The following is a 14,378-nucleotide window of genomic DNA, read 5'->3' on the forward strand; positions in this document are numbered from 1 at the left end:
TGAAGCTGGACTGAGTAAAAAGGAGTGGGTAAAAGAAAAAAAAAGAAGAGAAAAAGAAACACACACACACAAAAGGGGTGGGTATGAGGGTCAAAATTCCAAGGTGCGCAACTCCACAAATAATCCCTTTCATTCCAAAGGGTGGATGACAAATACGCACACTACTTCCAAGGACCCCCGGCTGGCAGGGCTTGCTTGTTGCTCAGGATTATTTCTGCAACAGACTCAAGGCCAACTCAGAGTCAGCAGGGAGCAAAGCAAACACGACGGTCTTATCTCAGGGCAGCAGGGCAGCTATAAGGAGGGAGGCCATAGTGACATTAGTTTTTGCTCACCAACCTGACAACAGGATGAGACTCCTGGTGTTGGCTGCTCTGCTCACAGGTAGGCAAGTGCCCTCAGCCCCACCCCTTCCTGCCCTGGGATCTCTCTGCTCAGCAATGGGGGCCAGAGGTCACAGGGATGGCCAGACCTAGGGTCTTTTTCAGGGCTCACCATGGGGCTTAAGAGCTCCCATATTGGGGTCCCCTCAAATCCCCCTCGATGGGCTTTCCAAGTGGCACTAGCAGTAAAGAACCTAGCTGCCAATGCAGGAGACCTAAGACACGAGGGTTCAGTCCCCGGGTTGGGAAGATCCCCTGGAGGAGGGCATGGCAACCCACTCCAGTATTCTTGCCTGGAGAATCCCCATGGACAGAGGAGTGTGGCGGGCAACAGTCCACGGGGTCACAAAGAGCCAGACACGACTGAAGTGACTTAACACACACACACACCAACAAATTCCCCACATCTGGCATCTTCTCCACCTTTAGGTCTGAACTCAGATGACCCATCTCAGAAAGGCTTACCCTCCTTGTCCATCCAAGCTAAGAGCACCTGTTCTCTCTCTCCTTGGAGTGGGCCGCTATTTCCTTCTCCGGGGGAATCTTCATAACCCAGAGATGGAACCTGCATCTCCTGGTGGCAGGTGGATTCTTTACCACCGAGCCATGGCCTTGGTACAAGGGCTTCTCAGTGCCTGTCTTGGCCTGCAGCATGTCTCTTGTTGATTCATTTTTTATCCCACACCCACACCTAAGCACAGACTCCTTGAGAGCGGTGATAGTGCTGTTTGCACCATTTAATGAATGGATTAATAGAATCAGAATTAACTAGAATTCAAATCACACCTCATTCAGCCATTATTCATTCATTCAACATAGATGGTATCAGAGTCTCTAAGGTATCAGGCTCAGGGTTGAGACTGAGGACTCAGCCATGCTCTGTCTGGGGGTATGCTCATGCACTCGAGCAGTACCTCCGTTCAGGTCTGGCCTCTGCAAAGAGCAGAACTGGTGGGATCAGAGAGAAAAAAAGAGGAGGGAAGCAGGAGAGGGGTCCGGAGAGGGGCCAAGGCAGTCAGGCCACTCCTGTCTGAGCACAGCTCCACCACTCCTCTGGGGTCTGCTCCTGGATGTAGCCGCTGTCAGCTGCCACCGTGGAGGCTGCTCTTGAGAGAAAGTGACCAGCTGCCACCCTTCCTGAGTCCTGGAGCCTAAGCACTTGGAGCGACTCCAGTGTCCACAGCATATCAAGGACAGGAAGGGCCAGGCATGGGGCAAAGAGATGACACTAGGGGCTGAAATCACTTAGCACCATCTTTACGGCACCAAATCTCACAGGTAGGGCTCTGCATCGGAAGTAAAGAGGTCCTAGGAACTTACACTGGCAGTCCAGTGGCTAAGACTCTGTGCTCCCAATTCGGGGCCTGGGTTCGATCTCTGGTCAGGAAACTAGATCCCACATGTTGCTGCTTAAAATCCTGCATGCCATGGGCCTCCTCACCATTCTTCACATTCCTGGCCCCCTTCAACCTCGTCATCCCCCAACCCAACCCCCCATTTAGATTCCCTTACTGTGCTTCAATTTTGACACCTTCTAACACAATGTCCGATTCCCATATTTATTACCTTTATTGCTTACTGTTTTTTCCTGCACTAGATCATAAGCTCAAAGAGGTTACAGATTTTTCATTTGTTCACCGATGTGTCTCCAGGGCAGTGACTATCATATAACAGGTGCTCAGTAAATATTTACTGAATAAATAATGGAAATAGCTTTAAATTATCATATATTTGCACAAAAACTAGTACACAAATGTTCACAGCAGCACTATCCATAACAGCCAACAAGCAGAAACAACCCAAATGTCCGTCAAATGAGGAACAACTAAAAAAATGTGATCTGTCCATACAATGGAATATTAATCAGCCATAAAAAGGACTGAAAAGCTGATACCTGTGATAACAAGGATAAAACTCAAATCTTATGTGAAGTGAAAAAAGCCAGTCACAAAAGGCCATATATTGTATGATTCCATTTACACAAAGTGTTCAGAATAGGCAGTTCCATAGAAACAGAAAACAAATTAGTGGTTGCCAGAAGGGAGGGGAGAAAGGGGAGTGATTGTTGATGGGCAGAGGGCATCATTTGGGGGTGATGAAAATGTTGTGGAATTAGTATTGATGGTTGCACAATTCTGTGAATATACTAAAAACCACTGAATTGTGTGCTTTGGTTAAAATGGTGAGTTTCATGTTTTGTGAGTTGTTTAGAAAATGCCTACTCGCTTTACCAGGTTCCTGTACCCAGCTCTTTTCAGAGGAGGCAGCTGATGGGGGGTCAGGGGGACAGCATGGGGCCTGAGAGGGCAAGCAGGTAGTAAGGTCCCTGGGGCGCCGGCAGCCAACCAGGACATATTTGAACTCTGGCTATGTCCTCCTGCAGTGGGCGCTGGCCAGGCCGGCCTCAACTCGAGGGCGTTATGGCAGTTCAACGGCATGATTAAGTGCAAGATCCCCAGCAGTGAACCATTGCTGGATTTCAACAACTATGGCTGCTATTGTGGTCTGGGTGGATCAGGGACCCCTGTGGATGATCTGGACAGGTGAGTTGCCCTGCCGGGGAAGTATCCCTGAGATGGAGGGAGGGCAGAAGACAAAGGTCAAACAAGACACAAAAAAAAGGGGAGGGGGGAAAGATTTGCCTATTTGCTAAAGTAACACATGTTCACCTCTTAATTGAGGGGAGCGAGGGGAAAGCTGAAGGTTGGCAGGGGAGGGTGTGTGTGTGTGTGTGTGTGAGCTGAAGGTTGGCGGGGGAGGGTGTGTGTGTATGAGCTGAAGGTTGGCAGGGGAGGGTGTGGGTGTGTGTGTGAGCTGAAGGTTGGCGGGGGAGGGAGGGAGGGTGTGTGTTTGAGCTGAAGGTTGGCAGGGGAGGGAGGGAGGGTGTGTGTGTGGGTGGGTGTGTGGGTGTGTGTGTGTGTGTGGGTGTGTGTGAATGCTGCCCTCTAGTGGCAGGACTTTACAGCACAAACGATCACTGCAAAGATTCAATCTTCCAGCTGGAGTGAAACCATCACTGCCTCTTGTGCTGTATAGGCTTGTGCTGTATTCCTGCAACCATTTAAAAATCATCTTCAATAAACATGAGGAAAAGACTTACTGTTTTCAAGCCACAGGACCAGTACCTCTCAGAGCAGGTCATCTAAAACAGCCCCACCTGTTCCAAGGGAGCAAGTTCAGGCTGACGTGCTGCCCTACCCATGCTCCTGCCTCAGCTCTGTTCCTCCCCTTCTCCAGGTGCTGCCAGACACACGACAACTGCTACAAACAAGCCAAGAAACTGGACAGCTGTAAAGTCCTCGTGGACAATCCCTACACCAACAACTACTCCTACTCATGTTCTAACAATGAGATCACCTGCAGCAGTAGGTTTACCCTCTTGTTGGCTCTTGTTAGCGGGCATGGAGGGAAATAATAGTAATGATAGCCATCACTGACTGATCATTTTCTTGGTGCCAGGCAGTATCTCCTTTAATCCTTGAAACACCTGTATGGAATAGGTACTGTTATTATCCCCATTTTACAGATGAGGAAACTGAGGCTCAGAAGCCTGGACAAATTGTCCAAGGGCACACAGTCCCATAAATGGTAGTGTTTGGTTTTTGAACATAGGTCTATATCACTCCAAAACCTCTGCTTTTAACTGCCAGGCCATACTGCTTTGTTTATTTCATAAAAAGAGCTTAGAACTCCCACATATCAGGCTTTCATTATGTGCATATGTGATAGGTCTTATTAAGCCCATTTTACAGGTTAGGAAGCTGAGGCCCCAAAGTAGTCACTTGCTCCAAATCACAACCTATGAGTGGTAGGGCCAGCATTTGAACTCGGTTGCTTCTGATTTTAAAGGCTCGGGTCTTAACCACTAAGTTATACAGCGTTCATGATGAAACATGTCCCTCCATGAAGACAGTTCTGGAGAGCAAGACAATTCAGAGAGGTGTAGGGTTCTGTCTTGTGAGACCAGCATTCTAAATTTTCATTGCCCTTAATTTTGCAATCACAGATACATCCCAATTTTTGAAAATTGTACTAACAACACTGGAATCACCATAGTCCAACTCCCAAAATGCCAAGAAAAGACTGACCTGGCATCCCATCACCCTAAGAAATAAAGTTTCATGACTCTATTCCTTTTAACCAGGGATCCAACCCCTGCAGAGGAACCGCAGAGTATGCTGGACCACCAGGGAATTCCTTCAACCTGTTCCTTTAAATCATATACACATTTTCTCCATCTCTCCAGCATTTTCTCTTTTCTCTCTGCTTTATTTTCTCCACTGAATTTCCTAATAGCTGACATATTAATGTTATTCCTTCATTTGCTGTCTCTCCAATAGAAAGGATTCACAAGATCAGAGGTTGTCTGTTCTCTTTATGGCTGTGTCCCCAGAGTCTAGATCAGAGCTTGGAATCATGGGTGCTCTCGATGTAAATGTTTGATGAATGCAGTCTAGATACAATCTTGCATTCTGTGTTTTTCTCACTTATCACTTTATGACCATGTTTCCATGGTCTCACAGTCTTCCTTATTACTTCTTTCAAAGCTGCATAAAATAGCTTCATTTGCTTACAGAGTCCCTGGTAACAGAGATTTCAGTTGTGCTCTACTTCAGAAAGCCAGATATACAGAAAATCATATTTTTGCCCTGAAACTTGATCAGTAAGAATTTCTTTCTATGGATTCTGGACTCCTTTACTAATCTGCTGAAAGCTATAGACACTCTCCCCAGGGAAACACACACACCACGCATACATGTTTGCAAATAATTTATTTTTAATGCAACTGTCTTCTTCCCCTACAAGCTAGTCAAGAAGCCTTCAGCATAAGACACTGATTCAAATTATAAACAATAACTTGCTAGACACACACTACTATGTATCAGTTCAGTTCAGTTGCTCAGTCGTGTCCGACTCTTTGCGACGCCATGAATATAAAACAGATAAATAACAAGGACCTATATAGCACAGGGAACCATATTCAATATCTTGTAATAACCTATAATGGAAACTAGTCTGAAAAAGAAAATATAAATGTATAACTGAATCACTTTTGCTGCACACCTGAAACTCAGACAACACTGTAAATCGACTCAACTTCAATAAAACAAAATTAAAAGAAAAAAAACTCGCTAAATAATTCTCATTATGCACACTTTATAATCTAACTAAGCACTAATTTATGCTTAATGAGTGGTTGAGGAAAACATTCATGATTTTTAAAAGAAAGGAGTAGAGAAACAAAACCTTAATAAGATTATTGAAGGTAAGCAGATATACATAATAAATTATGGATAATAAAGCTGAAATGCATTTTATCTGCGTTGCTTCTTTTGGTTACAAATGTAAATGAGGTCAAAATAATATAATATCAAATTCTCCAGTAATGTATGTCATAGAAAGCAGAAGGCATCTATAATCCTAATACCCTAGAAAACCAGTTATATATATTGCACTTCAGATTTTTTCAGCATATACTATGCACTTTTTACTGTTAATAAAATATCTTGGAAACATTTCCACATATAGACACAATTATTTTCAACATCTCTATAATACTCTATTGTAAGGATATTCTGTAATCTTAAGAATATGTGCTTTAAAGTAGAGAAATTGGCTTACAAAACTTCACTAAGTTGAAATGTAAAATATTTTGCTGCCTTGAGTATGTGTTTTAGTATTTCCCATACGATTTGCAGTTGCTTATCTATGTTATCAGTGCTCTGTGGTTATATGGGTTTTAAGAGCAGTGAGTTCATTTATAAGTGTGAAACAGAGAATATCCCAAAAGCAGCTATCGTACCTTAGGATCACCAGATAAAACAGGCTGCCCAGTTAAAACTCGATTATCAGATGGACAAGAAATGATTTTTTTTAAAGTCTGTGTCCCAAATAGTGCATTTATTGTTGATCTGAAATTCCAGTATTTTTATTTGCTTTATCTGTCAACCCTAAATTTGCACCAGTGGAATTGCCAGCAAATCATTTCATTTCATTCTTCCTGCCCCTGGATCGTACAAAGCATGAACAGCCTTGACTCAGTCCTCTGTTCTTGCTCTATTCCAGGCGAAAACAATGCCTGTGAGGCCTTCATCTGCAACTGTGACCGCAATGCCGCCATCTGCTTCTCAAAGGTGCCATACAACAAGGAGCACAAGAACCTGGACAAGAAGAAATGCTAGATCTGAGTATCTTCCTGGGAAATTAGGATTCCCTTTGGGCCCCATGGCTTTGACCTTATACCATGTCCTCCAATAAAGCACCCATTGAAAGGCCTCCTGCTTGGAGATTGTTTTATTCTCTGCCTACTGAACATGACTAAATTTCTTCCTGGTTCTTTGGGAGCATCATTCGTTCCAGACCTGGAAGTTGAATTAGAGGGACATTTCTAGGAAGTGAGTACCACAAGACCTGAATAATGATTAATAACCACGGATTATTTACTCTGCACCTGAACTGTGTGTCTCTAGATTCTCTGGGCAGCCCTATAAGATTTAGACACTATTAGCAAATTCTATTTTTCTAAGCTGAGCTTCAGTAAGAAAGGTCATTCACCCACCGAGAGAAATGCATCTGGTAAAGAGCAAGGAAGGGATCTGAAGCCAGACAGTCCAACAGAACATCGGCTCTTAACCATACCCTGCCCAGCCTGAGGCAGTGGGCTCTTCGCTTTGAGTCAGACCTGCCCTCCCTGTTTCTCTGTCTTTTGCTTCCAACCGTGTTCAACCATTTTTTTTCTATAATTCCTTTCTAAACTCTACAAAGCCTTCACCACAGTCTACAAGCTGGTGTGTGTGTGCGCGTGTGTGTGTGTGTGCACGCATGCACACGCGCGTGCACATGCACGCACGGGAGAGAGAATTCTGGGAGAGCGAGAGGAATTCTGAGTGAGGGAGGCTGTGAGGGAATTCTGAGAGATGAAGGGTATGAGACAATTCTGAGACAAGGAAGGTGAGAGGGAATTCTGAGAGAAGGAAGGTGAGAAGGAATTCTGAGAGGAGAGTGAGAGAGAGGAAATTCTGAGGAAGGGAGGATATGAGGAAATTCTGGGAGAAGGAGGCCGAGAGGGAATTATGAGAGAAGGAGGGTATGAGGAAATTTGAGTGAGGGAATTCTGAGTGAGGAAATTCTGAGAGAAGTAGAGTGAGAGAGAAATCTGAGTGAGAGAGGGTGTGAGGGATTCCTGAGAAAAGCTGGGTGAGAGGGAATTCTAAGAGAAGGTGGGTGAGAGGAATTCTGAGGAAGGGAGAATGCACTGTGCTTAGTCACTTCAGTCGTGTCTGACTCTCTGCGACCCTCCATCAGGCTCATGTGTCCATGGGATTCTCCAGGCAAGAATACTGGAGTGGGTCGCCATGCTTGTCTCCTGCGTTGACAGGGAGGGATGGATGAGACAGCCCGAGGGAGGGATGGAGAGAGGGAATTCTGAGAGAAAGAGGGTGTGAGGGATTTCTGAGAGAAGGAAGATGAGAAGGAATTTGTACAAGCTGATTTTTTACATCATAGTCTTAAAGTATAATTAACAATAATAATTTCTACCTCTTGAGCACTTACGATATATTACTGTGCTAAATGTTTTCTGTGTCTCATCTCTTTAAGTGTTCAAACCAGTTCTTTGAGATCCATACAGCTGCCTCCAGTTTATGGGTGAGGAACTAAAAATTCAGGTAAGTCAAGTCACTTGCCTGAGATCACACAAATGGCAGAGTCAGGATTTGACCAGATGTGTCTCTTTGGTGGGTTTCCCTGGTGGTGCTAGTGGTAAAGAACCCAGTTGCCAATGCAGGTGACATAAAAGACACGGGTTCAATCCCTGGGTTGGGAAGATCCCCTGGAGCAGAGCATAGCAACCCACGCCAGTAACAGGAGCCTGGCAGGCTACAGTCCACAGGGTCACAAAGAATCGGACACAACTGAGGCAACTTAGGAAGCATGTTAACTCTCCTTGACAACGCCTGAGCCGTTAACCACTAAGTCACTCAGCCAGGTTTCTCTACAAAAGTTTATTACTACACTGGCAATGAAATTCACCACAGAGAGTGGAGAAGGGCACAGAAGAGAACTGAATTGGAAAAACAAAGATGAGAAAGGACCACGTGGACTATGAAAAGCCATGACTGAGCAGTTTTAAACCACTGGAGACTAACAGAATACACACTATCGGGTGTGTGGTAGGCAGCAAAGGAGTGCATGTGGATTCATCTTTGGTCCCAACTTCTCCTTCATTTCATTCCTCCATTCAAAGAATATTTATTCAATACTCACTCTGGGCCAGACACTGCACAAAATGCTGAGGATACAATGTATCTGGGATTGGCCTGAAGACAATGATTTATTGTTAGTAGCTGCCATCAGTTTTTGAGACTTTTTTTTTCTCCTTGCTTGTCAACTGGCATATGCTGTGTAACATATGCTATGTTCTACCTTCCAGACTGTGCCATGCATTTTGCACAATTACCTCCTCACCCTCACAACAGCTCTATAGTTGAAGGTATTATTACCTCCCCATTTTACAGATGAAGAAACTGACTCAAAGAGGCAAGTCATCTGTCAAAGGTCACCCTCTCATAGATGGTATAGCTGACACTGGAACCCAAATCTGGTCATTTAGAGGAAAAATGCCATCACATCGAGAATTGCTGAAGGTAGAGTGCGGTGTCTTAATCACTTTCATAACTCTGTCTGCCTGGTACTGTACTTGATATATACAGCACTCAATGAATAATTGCCGAATGCTGAATGAAGTGTTGGTCATTAGTGCTCAGCACCTTTTCCGCAGGCAAGAATGGGACTATTTTCAAAAGGAAATTCATCATTTAGGTTGAATGTCTATTTTATACATACTGTGCTACAGTATCATTGCAAGGGACAAATAATTAAATTAGACCTGACCTCGGCCTTCAAAGAACTGTAAAGTTCATTTTTTTGTTGTTGTTTTGTTTTAACTTTTTAGCTGCCTGTCTTGAGGGATCTTAGTTACCCAATTAGAGACTCAACCGAGTGCCCCGAGTTGGCAGGGAGGAGTCTTAACCATTGGACCGCTCCGGAAGTCCCTATAAATATCTTCTTTCAATGGAAGGACACTGCAAGTCCCTGTTTGGATGAAAGAAAAATATTTTAGGGGACTGTTTCTGATTCCTATTTTTTTCGGTGGATAAACAACAGAGTCCCCTGAGTACTCAAGCTGGGATCTAAAAATACTCTCTTACGCAAAATCCTACCTCTTTTTATTATCCCAAGGGTTGGGGGAGTGAGAACTCCTGTAACATATTCCTGTAACAATCTTAATGAGCATCTGCGGGGTGCTTACTACAGGAAACGAAATACCGGAAACACTGTTACAACGGCTGGGATGATTTAAATGAATAAACACATAAACTGGACCGAGAGTAATGCGATGTCAGGATTAGGTATAATCTCAGAAGCTACAGTATCTTCACAGAGCTTGGCACATCACACACGTTCATTAAATAGTCTTTCACTGAAGGTACAGCGACACTCAACCATTTGCCGCAAACGAAGAAAAACCACGTGGCCTTATTTACCTTTTCTGATCACGTGATCGTGTGCTCCCAGGCCTGCCAATTCGCTGGCCACACTCCAGGATGGAGGATTTCAGTAGCAAATGTGACTGGCTTTCTTATGGCCACGTGGCTCTAGGCTCCTCTTTTCTATTGGTGAACACTGGCCCAGCCCCAGCCTACCGCCGCTTACCCCGGGCCCCGGCCCCGCCCCTCTCGCGTGAGGGTAGAGGGTGTGGGCGAGCCAGCGCAGGCGCAGTGGTCGGTGTCCGTGGAAGGTGGGGTTGAGTTCTACAGAATCCCGCAGCAAGGACAGAGTAGGCGAGTCAAATGTGAGAAAAGGGTGAACTACACTCTGGGTCTCTCATTCTCTACATACATGCGCCTGCTTCTACATTCCCTCTGCTGGGAACACCTCCATTGCGTTTATCCTTGGTAGGCATCGAGGGGACCAGGAAAGTCAGTCAGTTCAGTTCAGTCGTGCGACTCTTTGCGACCCCATGGACTGCAGCACGCCAGGCTTCCCTTCCATCACCAACTCCCGTAGTTTACCCAAACTCATGTCTGTTGAATCGGTGAAAGTGAAAGAAAGTGAAAGTGAAGTCGCTCAGTCGTATCCGACTGTAGCCTACCAGGCTCCTCTGTCCATGGGATTTTCCAGGCAACAGTACCGGAGTGGATTGCCATTTCCTTCTCCAGGGGATCTTCCCAACCCAGGGCTCGAACCCGGGTGTCTCACATTGTAGACAGATGCTTTACCGTCTGAGGCACCAGGGAAGTCTATTGAATCGGTGATACCATCCAATCATCTCATCCTCTGCCGTCCCCTTCTCCCCCTGCCTTCCATCTTTCCCAGCATCAGGGTCTTTTCCAGTGAGTCAGTTCTTTGCATCAGGTGGCCAAAGTGTTGGAGTTTCAGCTTCAGCATCAGTCGTTCCAATGAATATTCAGGATTGATTTCCTTTAGGATGGACTGGTTTGATGTCCTTGCAGTCCAAGGGACTCTGAAGAGTCTTCTCCAACACCACAGTTCAAAAGCATCAATTCTTTGGCTTTCAGCTTTCTTTATAGTCCAACTCTCATATCCATACATGACTACTGGAAAAACCATAGCTTTGACTAGACGGACCTTTGTTGGCAGAGTAATGTCTCTGTTTTTTAATATGCTGTCTATGTTGGTCGTAGCTTTTCTTCCAAGGAGCAAGCAACTTTTAATTTCATGGCTGTAGTCACCATCTGCAGTGACTTTGGAGCCCCCTAAAATAAATTCTCTCACTGATTCCATTGTTTCCCCATCTATTTGCCATGAAGTGATGGGACCGGATGCCATGATCTAAGTTTTCTGAATGTTGAGCTTTAAGCTAACTTTTTCACTCTCCTCTTTCACTTTCAAGAGGCTCTTTAGTTCTTCTTTGCTTTCTGCCATAAGGGTGGTGTCATCTGCATATTTGAGGTTATTGATGTTTCTTGCAGCAATCTTGATTCCAGCTTGTGCCCAGCATTTTGCATAATGTGCTCTGCATATAAATTAAATAAGCAGGGTGACAATATACAGCTCTGATGTATCCCTTTCCTGATTTGGAACCAGTCTGTTGTTCCATGTCCAGTTCTAACTATTGCTTCTTGACTTGCATACAGATTTCTCAGGAGGCAGATAAGGTGGTCTGGTATTCCCATCTCTAAGAATTTTCCACAGTCTGTTGTGATCCACACAGTCAAAAGCTTTGTTGTAGTCAATAAAGCAGAAGTAGCCACTGGACCACCAGGGGAGTCCCTCTTAAGACAAAACAGGTACACAATAAGGAAAAGTGGCTCTGGGGGAGATCCGAGTGAGTCTACTCAAAGGAGCACTCAATAGAAGACAAAGGTTTTGGCAGATGGAATGGCTTCTCACCTCACCTTCCCACCCACCTCCCATATCCTAGTGATAATGGCTGACATTTGCTCACTCTGCCAGGCACTGTGCTGTGAGCTATACATGCTTCATTAACTTGTTTAATCTTCATAGCCACCCAATGAAGTAGCTCCTATTATCCTCGTTTATAGAAACTGAAAATTAGATAAAATCAACTTGCCCAAGTTCACCTAACTACTAATTAGCAAGACAGGGTTTTGGAAATCCAAGTCTGCCTGTATCCTAAGAGTTTCAGTGCATTGCTGTATTCCTTCTCTAATAAGAAGAAAGACTCTGCTTTCTTGGATGAGTTTAAATTTCTTTTTGTTCATGTGACATAAAAATTAAGGAATCAGGGTCATTCCTGGTTGCCCAGAGGCTAAGACTCTGTGCTCCCAATGCAGGAGACCTGGGTGCAATCCCTGGTCAGGGAGCTAGATCCCACGTGCTGCAACTAAAGATTCTACATGCCACAACTAAGACCTGGAGCAGACAAATATTTAAAAAAAAATTAAGGAAACAATCTGGACATCAGAGGACCATCTTGAATCTCAACAAGAATAATATATCTGGAATTAACTATTACAGCTGGCAGCAACCTTTGCTCTTCCTTGGAGCAGAGTGAACAAGTCATCTTGATTTTAGCACTGCAAGCCCTGCATCAGGAAACTCCTTCAGTACTGGAAAATCTGGGATGGCTGGTCACCCTACCTAGGAGTGTTGCATTTTCTATCCATCCTGCCTCTGATCCTCTCAGGAAACATTTGGCATCCAATGAGGATTGACCTTGATGCATGCACAAGCATCTCTGGTGGGGTCAACCGAGCTGATACGTTGTAAAATACTTTGCACAATGCTTGGGATATAGCGTGTTCAACAAATGCTATTATTTAAGGGAGAGCCGAGAGGATACTCAGTTTTAACATCGTGAAAGGAGTATGAGTTAGTGGGAAGGAGATTTGAGTATTCTGTGCTTGTTTGCCTTCATGACTTCTACTTATGAAAACCGTGAGGACTTCCCTGATGATACAGTGGATAAGAATCTGCCTTGCAATGCCGGGGACACAAGTCCAATCCATAGTCTGGGAATGACCTCACATGCCTTGGGGCAACTAAAGCCCATGGGGCCCAGGTACTGAGTCTGAGCTGAAAAGCTTGTGCCCTGCAGCAAGAAGAGCCACAGCAATGAGAAACCTGAACACCACAGAGAAGAGTAGCCTCCACTCACTGCAACTAGAGAATGCCTGTGTGTAGCAATGAAGACCCAGCACAGCCACAGTAAATAAATTAATTAAAAAGCAAACCATATAATACAACTGTGATAGCAGAGTTGTGGAAGCAACTAGGAAGGATATGAGTGAAAGTCACAGCCAAAGCTGGATGAATGCAGTTAGAACCATGTAACCAGGGCAGCGACAAGCTGACAGCACCCGCTAGTAGAAGTCTGTTAGTCCAACTCAGGGCACTTAGAGCGGGTTGGGAACTGCAAAGCTAGAAGAAAGCAAAAGATGCAAAGTAAGAGACATGAGAAGCATCAGCTTCAGGAAATGCCAGGTTCCTCTTGAGGCAAATTTTTTTTGCAAAGAATTCATTTCCAGAGGAAATACAACCAAAACAAACATTCCTAAGGCCCTCAAGACTTGGTTTCATGAATCATGCCAGCATTAGGTGATAAAAGAGCCTGACCTCTCTCCCTGGCAGCCTAACCTGGTCTCCACTGCCCACATTGTTACCATTCTTGGCCAGGGGTGCTGTTGACTTCCACTTCAGGCTAACTTCCTACTAACTGGAATCTTCAGAGAGGTAGGAATCACTGCTGTCTAAAAGAACAGGGAGGAAGATCTACCTGGATTCTAGTCCTGGCTCTTTAAAAACTGTGGCCTTAGTTAAGTCTGGATCTTAGACAAAGTGAATCGGGGATGGACTAAATTTTCTCTCCTATCATTTCATGCCTGACTCTGTGACATCTTTTGGTAAGGAATGAGGGTGGGCGAGATAACACATCTTTTGTGAGCCACTTGAGAACAAGGAGCTGTATCTTTGTAGCCTTAGTAGATAAATACACTGTTGGTCAGTAACCATTTATGAGATTCATGGCGGGGAATGGCTTGGAATTCAAAAGACCCAGATTTGAATGCAATTATTGGTAGTACCGACTTTCAGTAATTGAGCAAATCTCGTTCAGAGCATCTTAGTATCTCTAGATGCAAAAAAGCTGGAGTGAGATTTACAACAACCTTACGCCTCTCCAGCATTAATGGATGGTTATGAGCAAACATATTGTGCAGGTGAAAAGAAAGCTATGTGTTTTCAATATCTTGGGTTATCCCAGTTAACTGAAATTTGCTTCCTAGGCAGATGCAGGATAAATGTATATTGCTTGCCCCAATTTCAGACAAAAGACTATCCAGAATAGGCTGTGAATCTTTCACCTGCCTCACTTTTTGATGAGATTGTGCAGAAAGCTTTAGCGTAGGACGATGATTCTCTCTGGCTAACACAGTAATCAAACAAGGCTTGCTGCTTCCCTCAGCAGAAACAAATCAATTTAAGAACCCACTTGGGAATTCACTGTTTCCT

At 44.5% G+C, this 14,378-nt stretch overlaps 1 protein-coding gene across 1 annotated transcript; it reads left to right on the top strand.

Annotated features, from left to right (window-relative positions):
* Positions 1-246: 246 nt before the first annotated feature.
* PLA2G1B (phospholipase A2 group IB) lies at positions 247-6,659 on the top strand. Its single transcript, XM_027566579.1, has 4 exons — positions 247-384; positions 2,767-2,926; positions 3,621-3,748; positions 6,450-6,659. Exons 1-4 carry the CDS (start codon positions 351-353, stop codon positions 6,563-6,565), a joined length of 438 nt encoding a protein of 145 aa, XP_027422380.1. The 5' UTR covers positions 247-350; the 3' UTR covers positions 6,566-6,659.
* The last annotated feature ends 7,719 nt before the right edge of the window (positions 6,660-14,378 follow it).

Source organism: Bos indicus x Bos taurus, chromosome 17 (assembly GCF_003369695.1).
Source record: "Bos indicus x Bos taurus breed Angus x Brahman F1 hybrid chromosome 17, Bos_hybrid_MaternalHap_v2.0, whole genome shotgun sequence".
NCBI classification, from domain to species: domain Eukaryota; kingdom Metazoa; phylum Chordata; class Mammalia; order Artiodactyla; family Bovidae; genus Bos; species Bos indicus x Bos taurus.

What these genes read in the sequence shown, in the direction of transcription:
- PLA2G1B (XM_027566579.1), top strand. Translation starts at nt 351, where the DNA reads ATGAGACTCCTGGTGTTGGCTGCTCTGCTCACAG. An exon ending in GTTGGCTGCTCTGCTCACAG is followed by an intron (nt 385 to 2,766) that starts GTAGGCAAGTGC and finishes GTCCTCCTGCAG; the next exon opens with TGGGCGCTGGCCAGGCCGGC. An exon ending in CCTGTGGATGATCTGGACAG is followed by an intron (nt 2,927 to 3,620) that starts GTGAGTTGCCCT and finishes CCCCTTCTCCAG; the next exon opens with GTGCTGCCAGACACACGACA.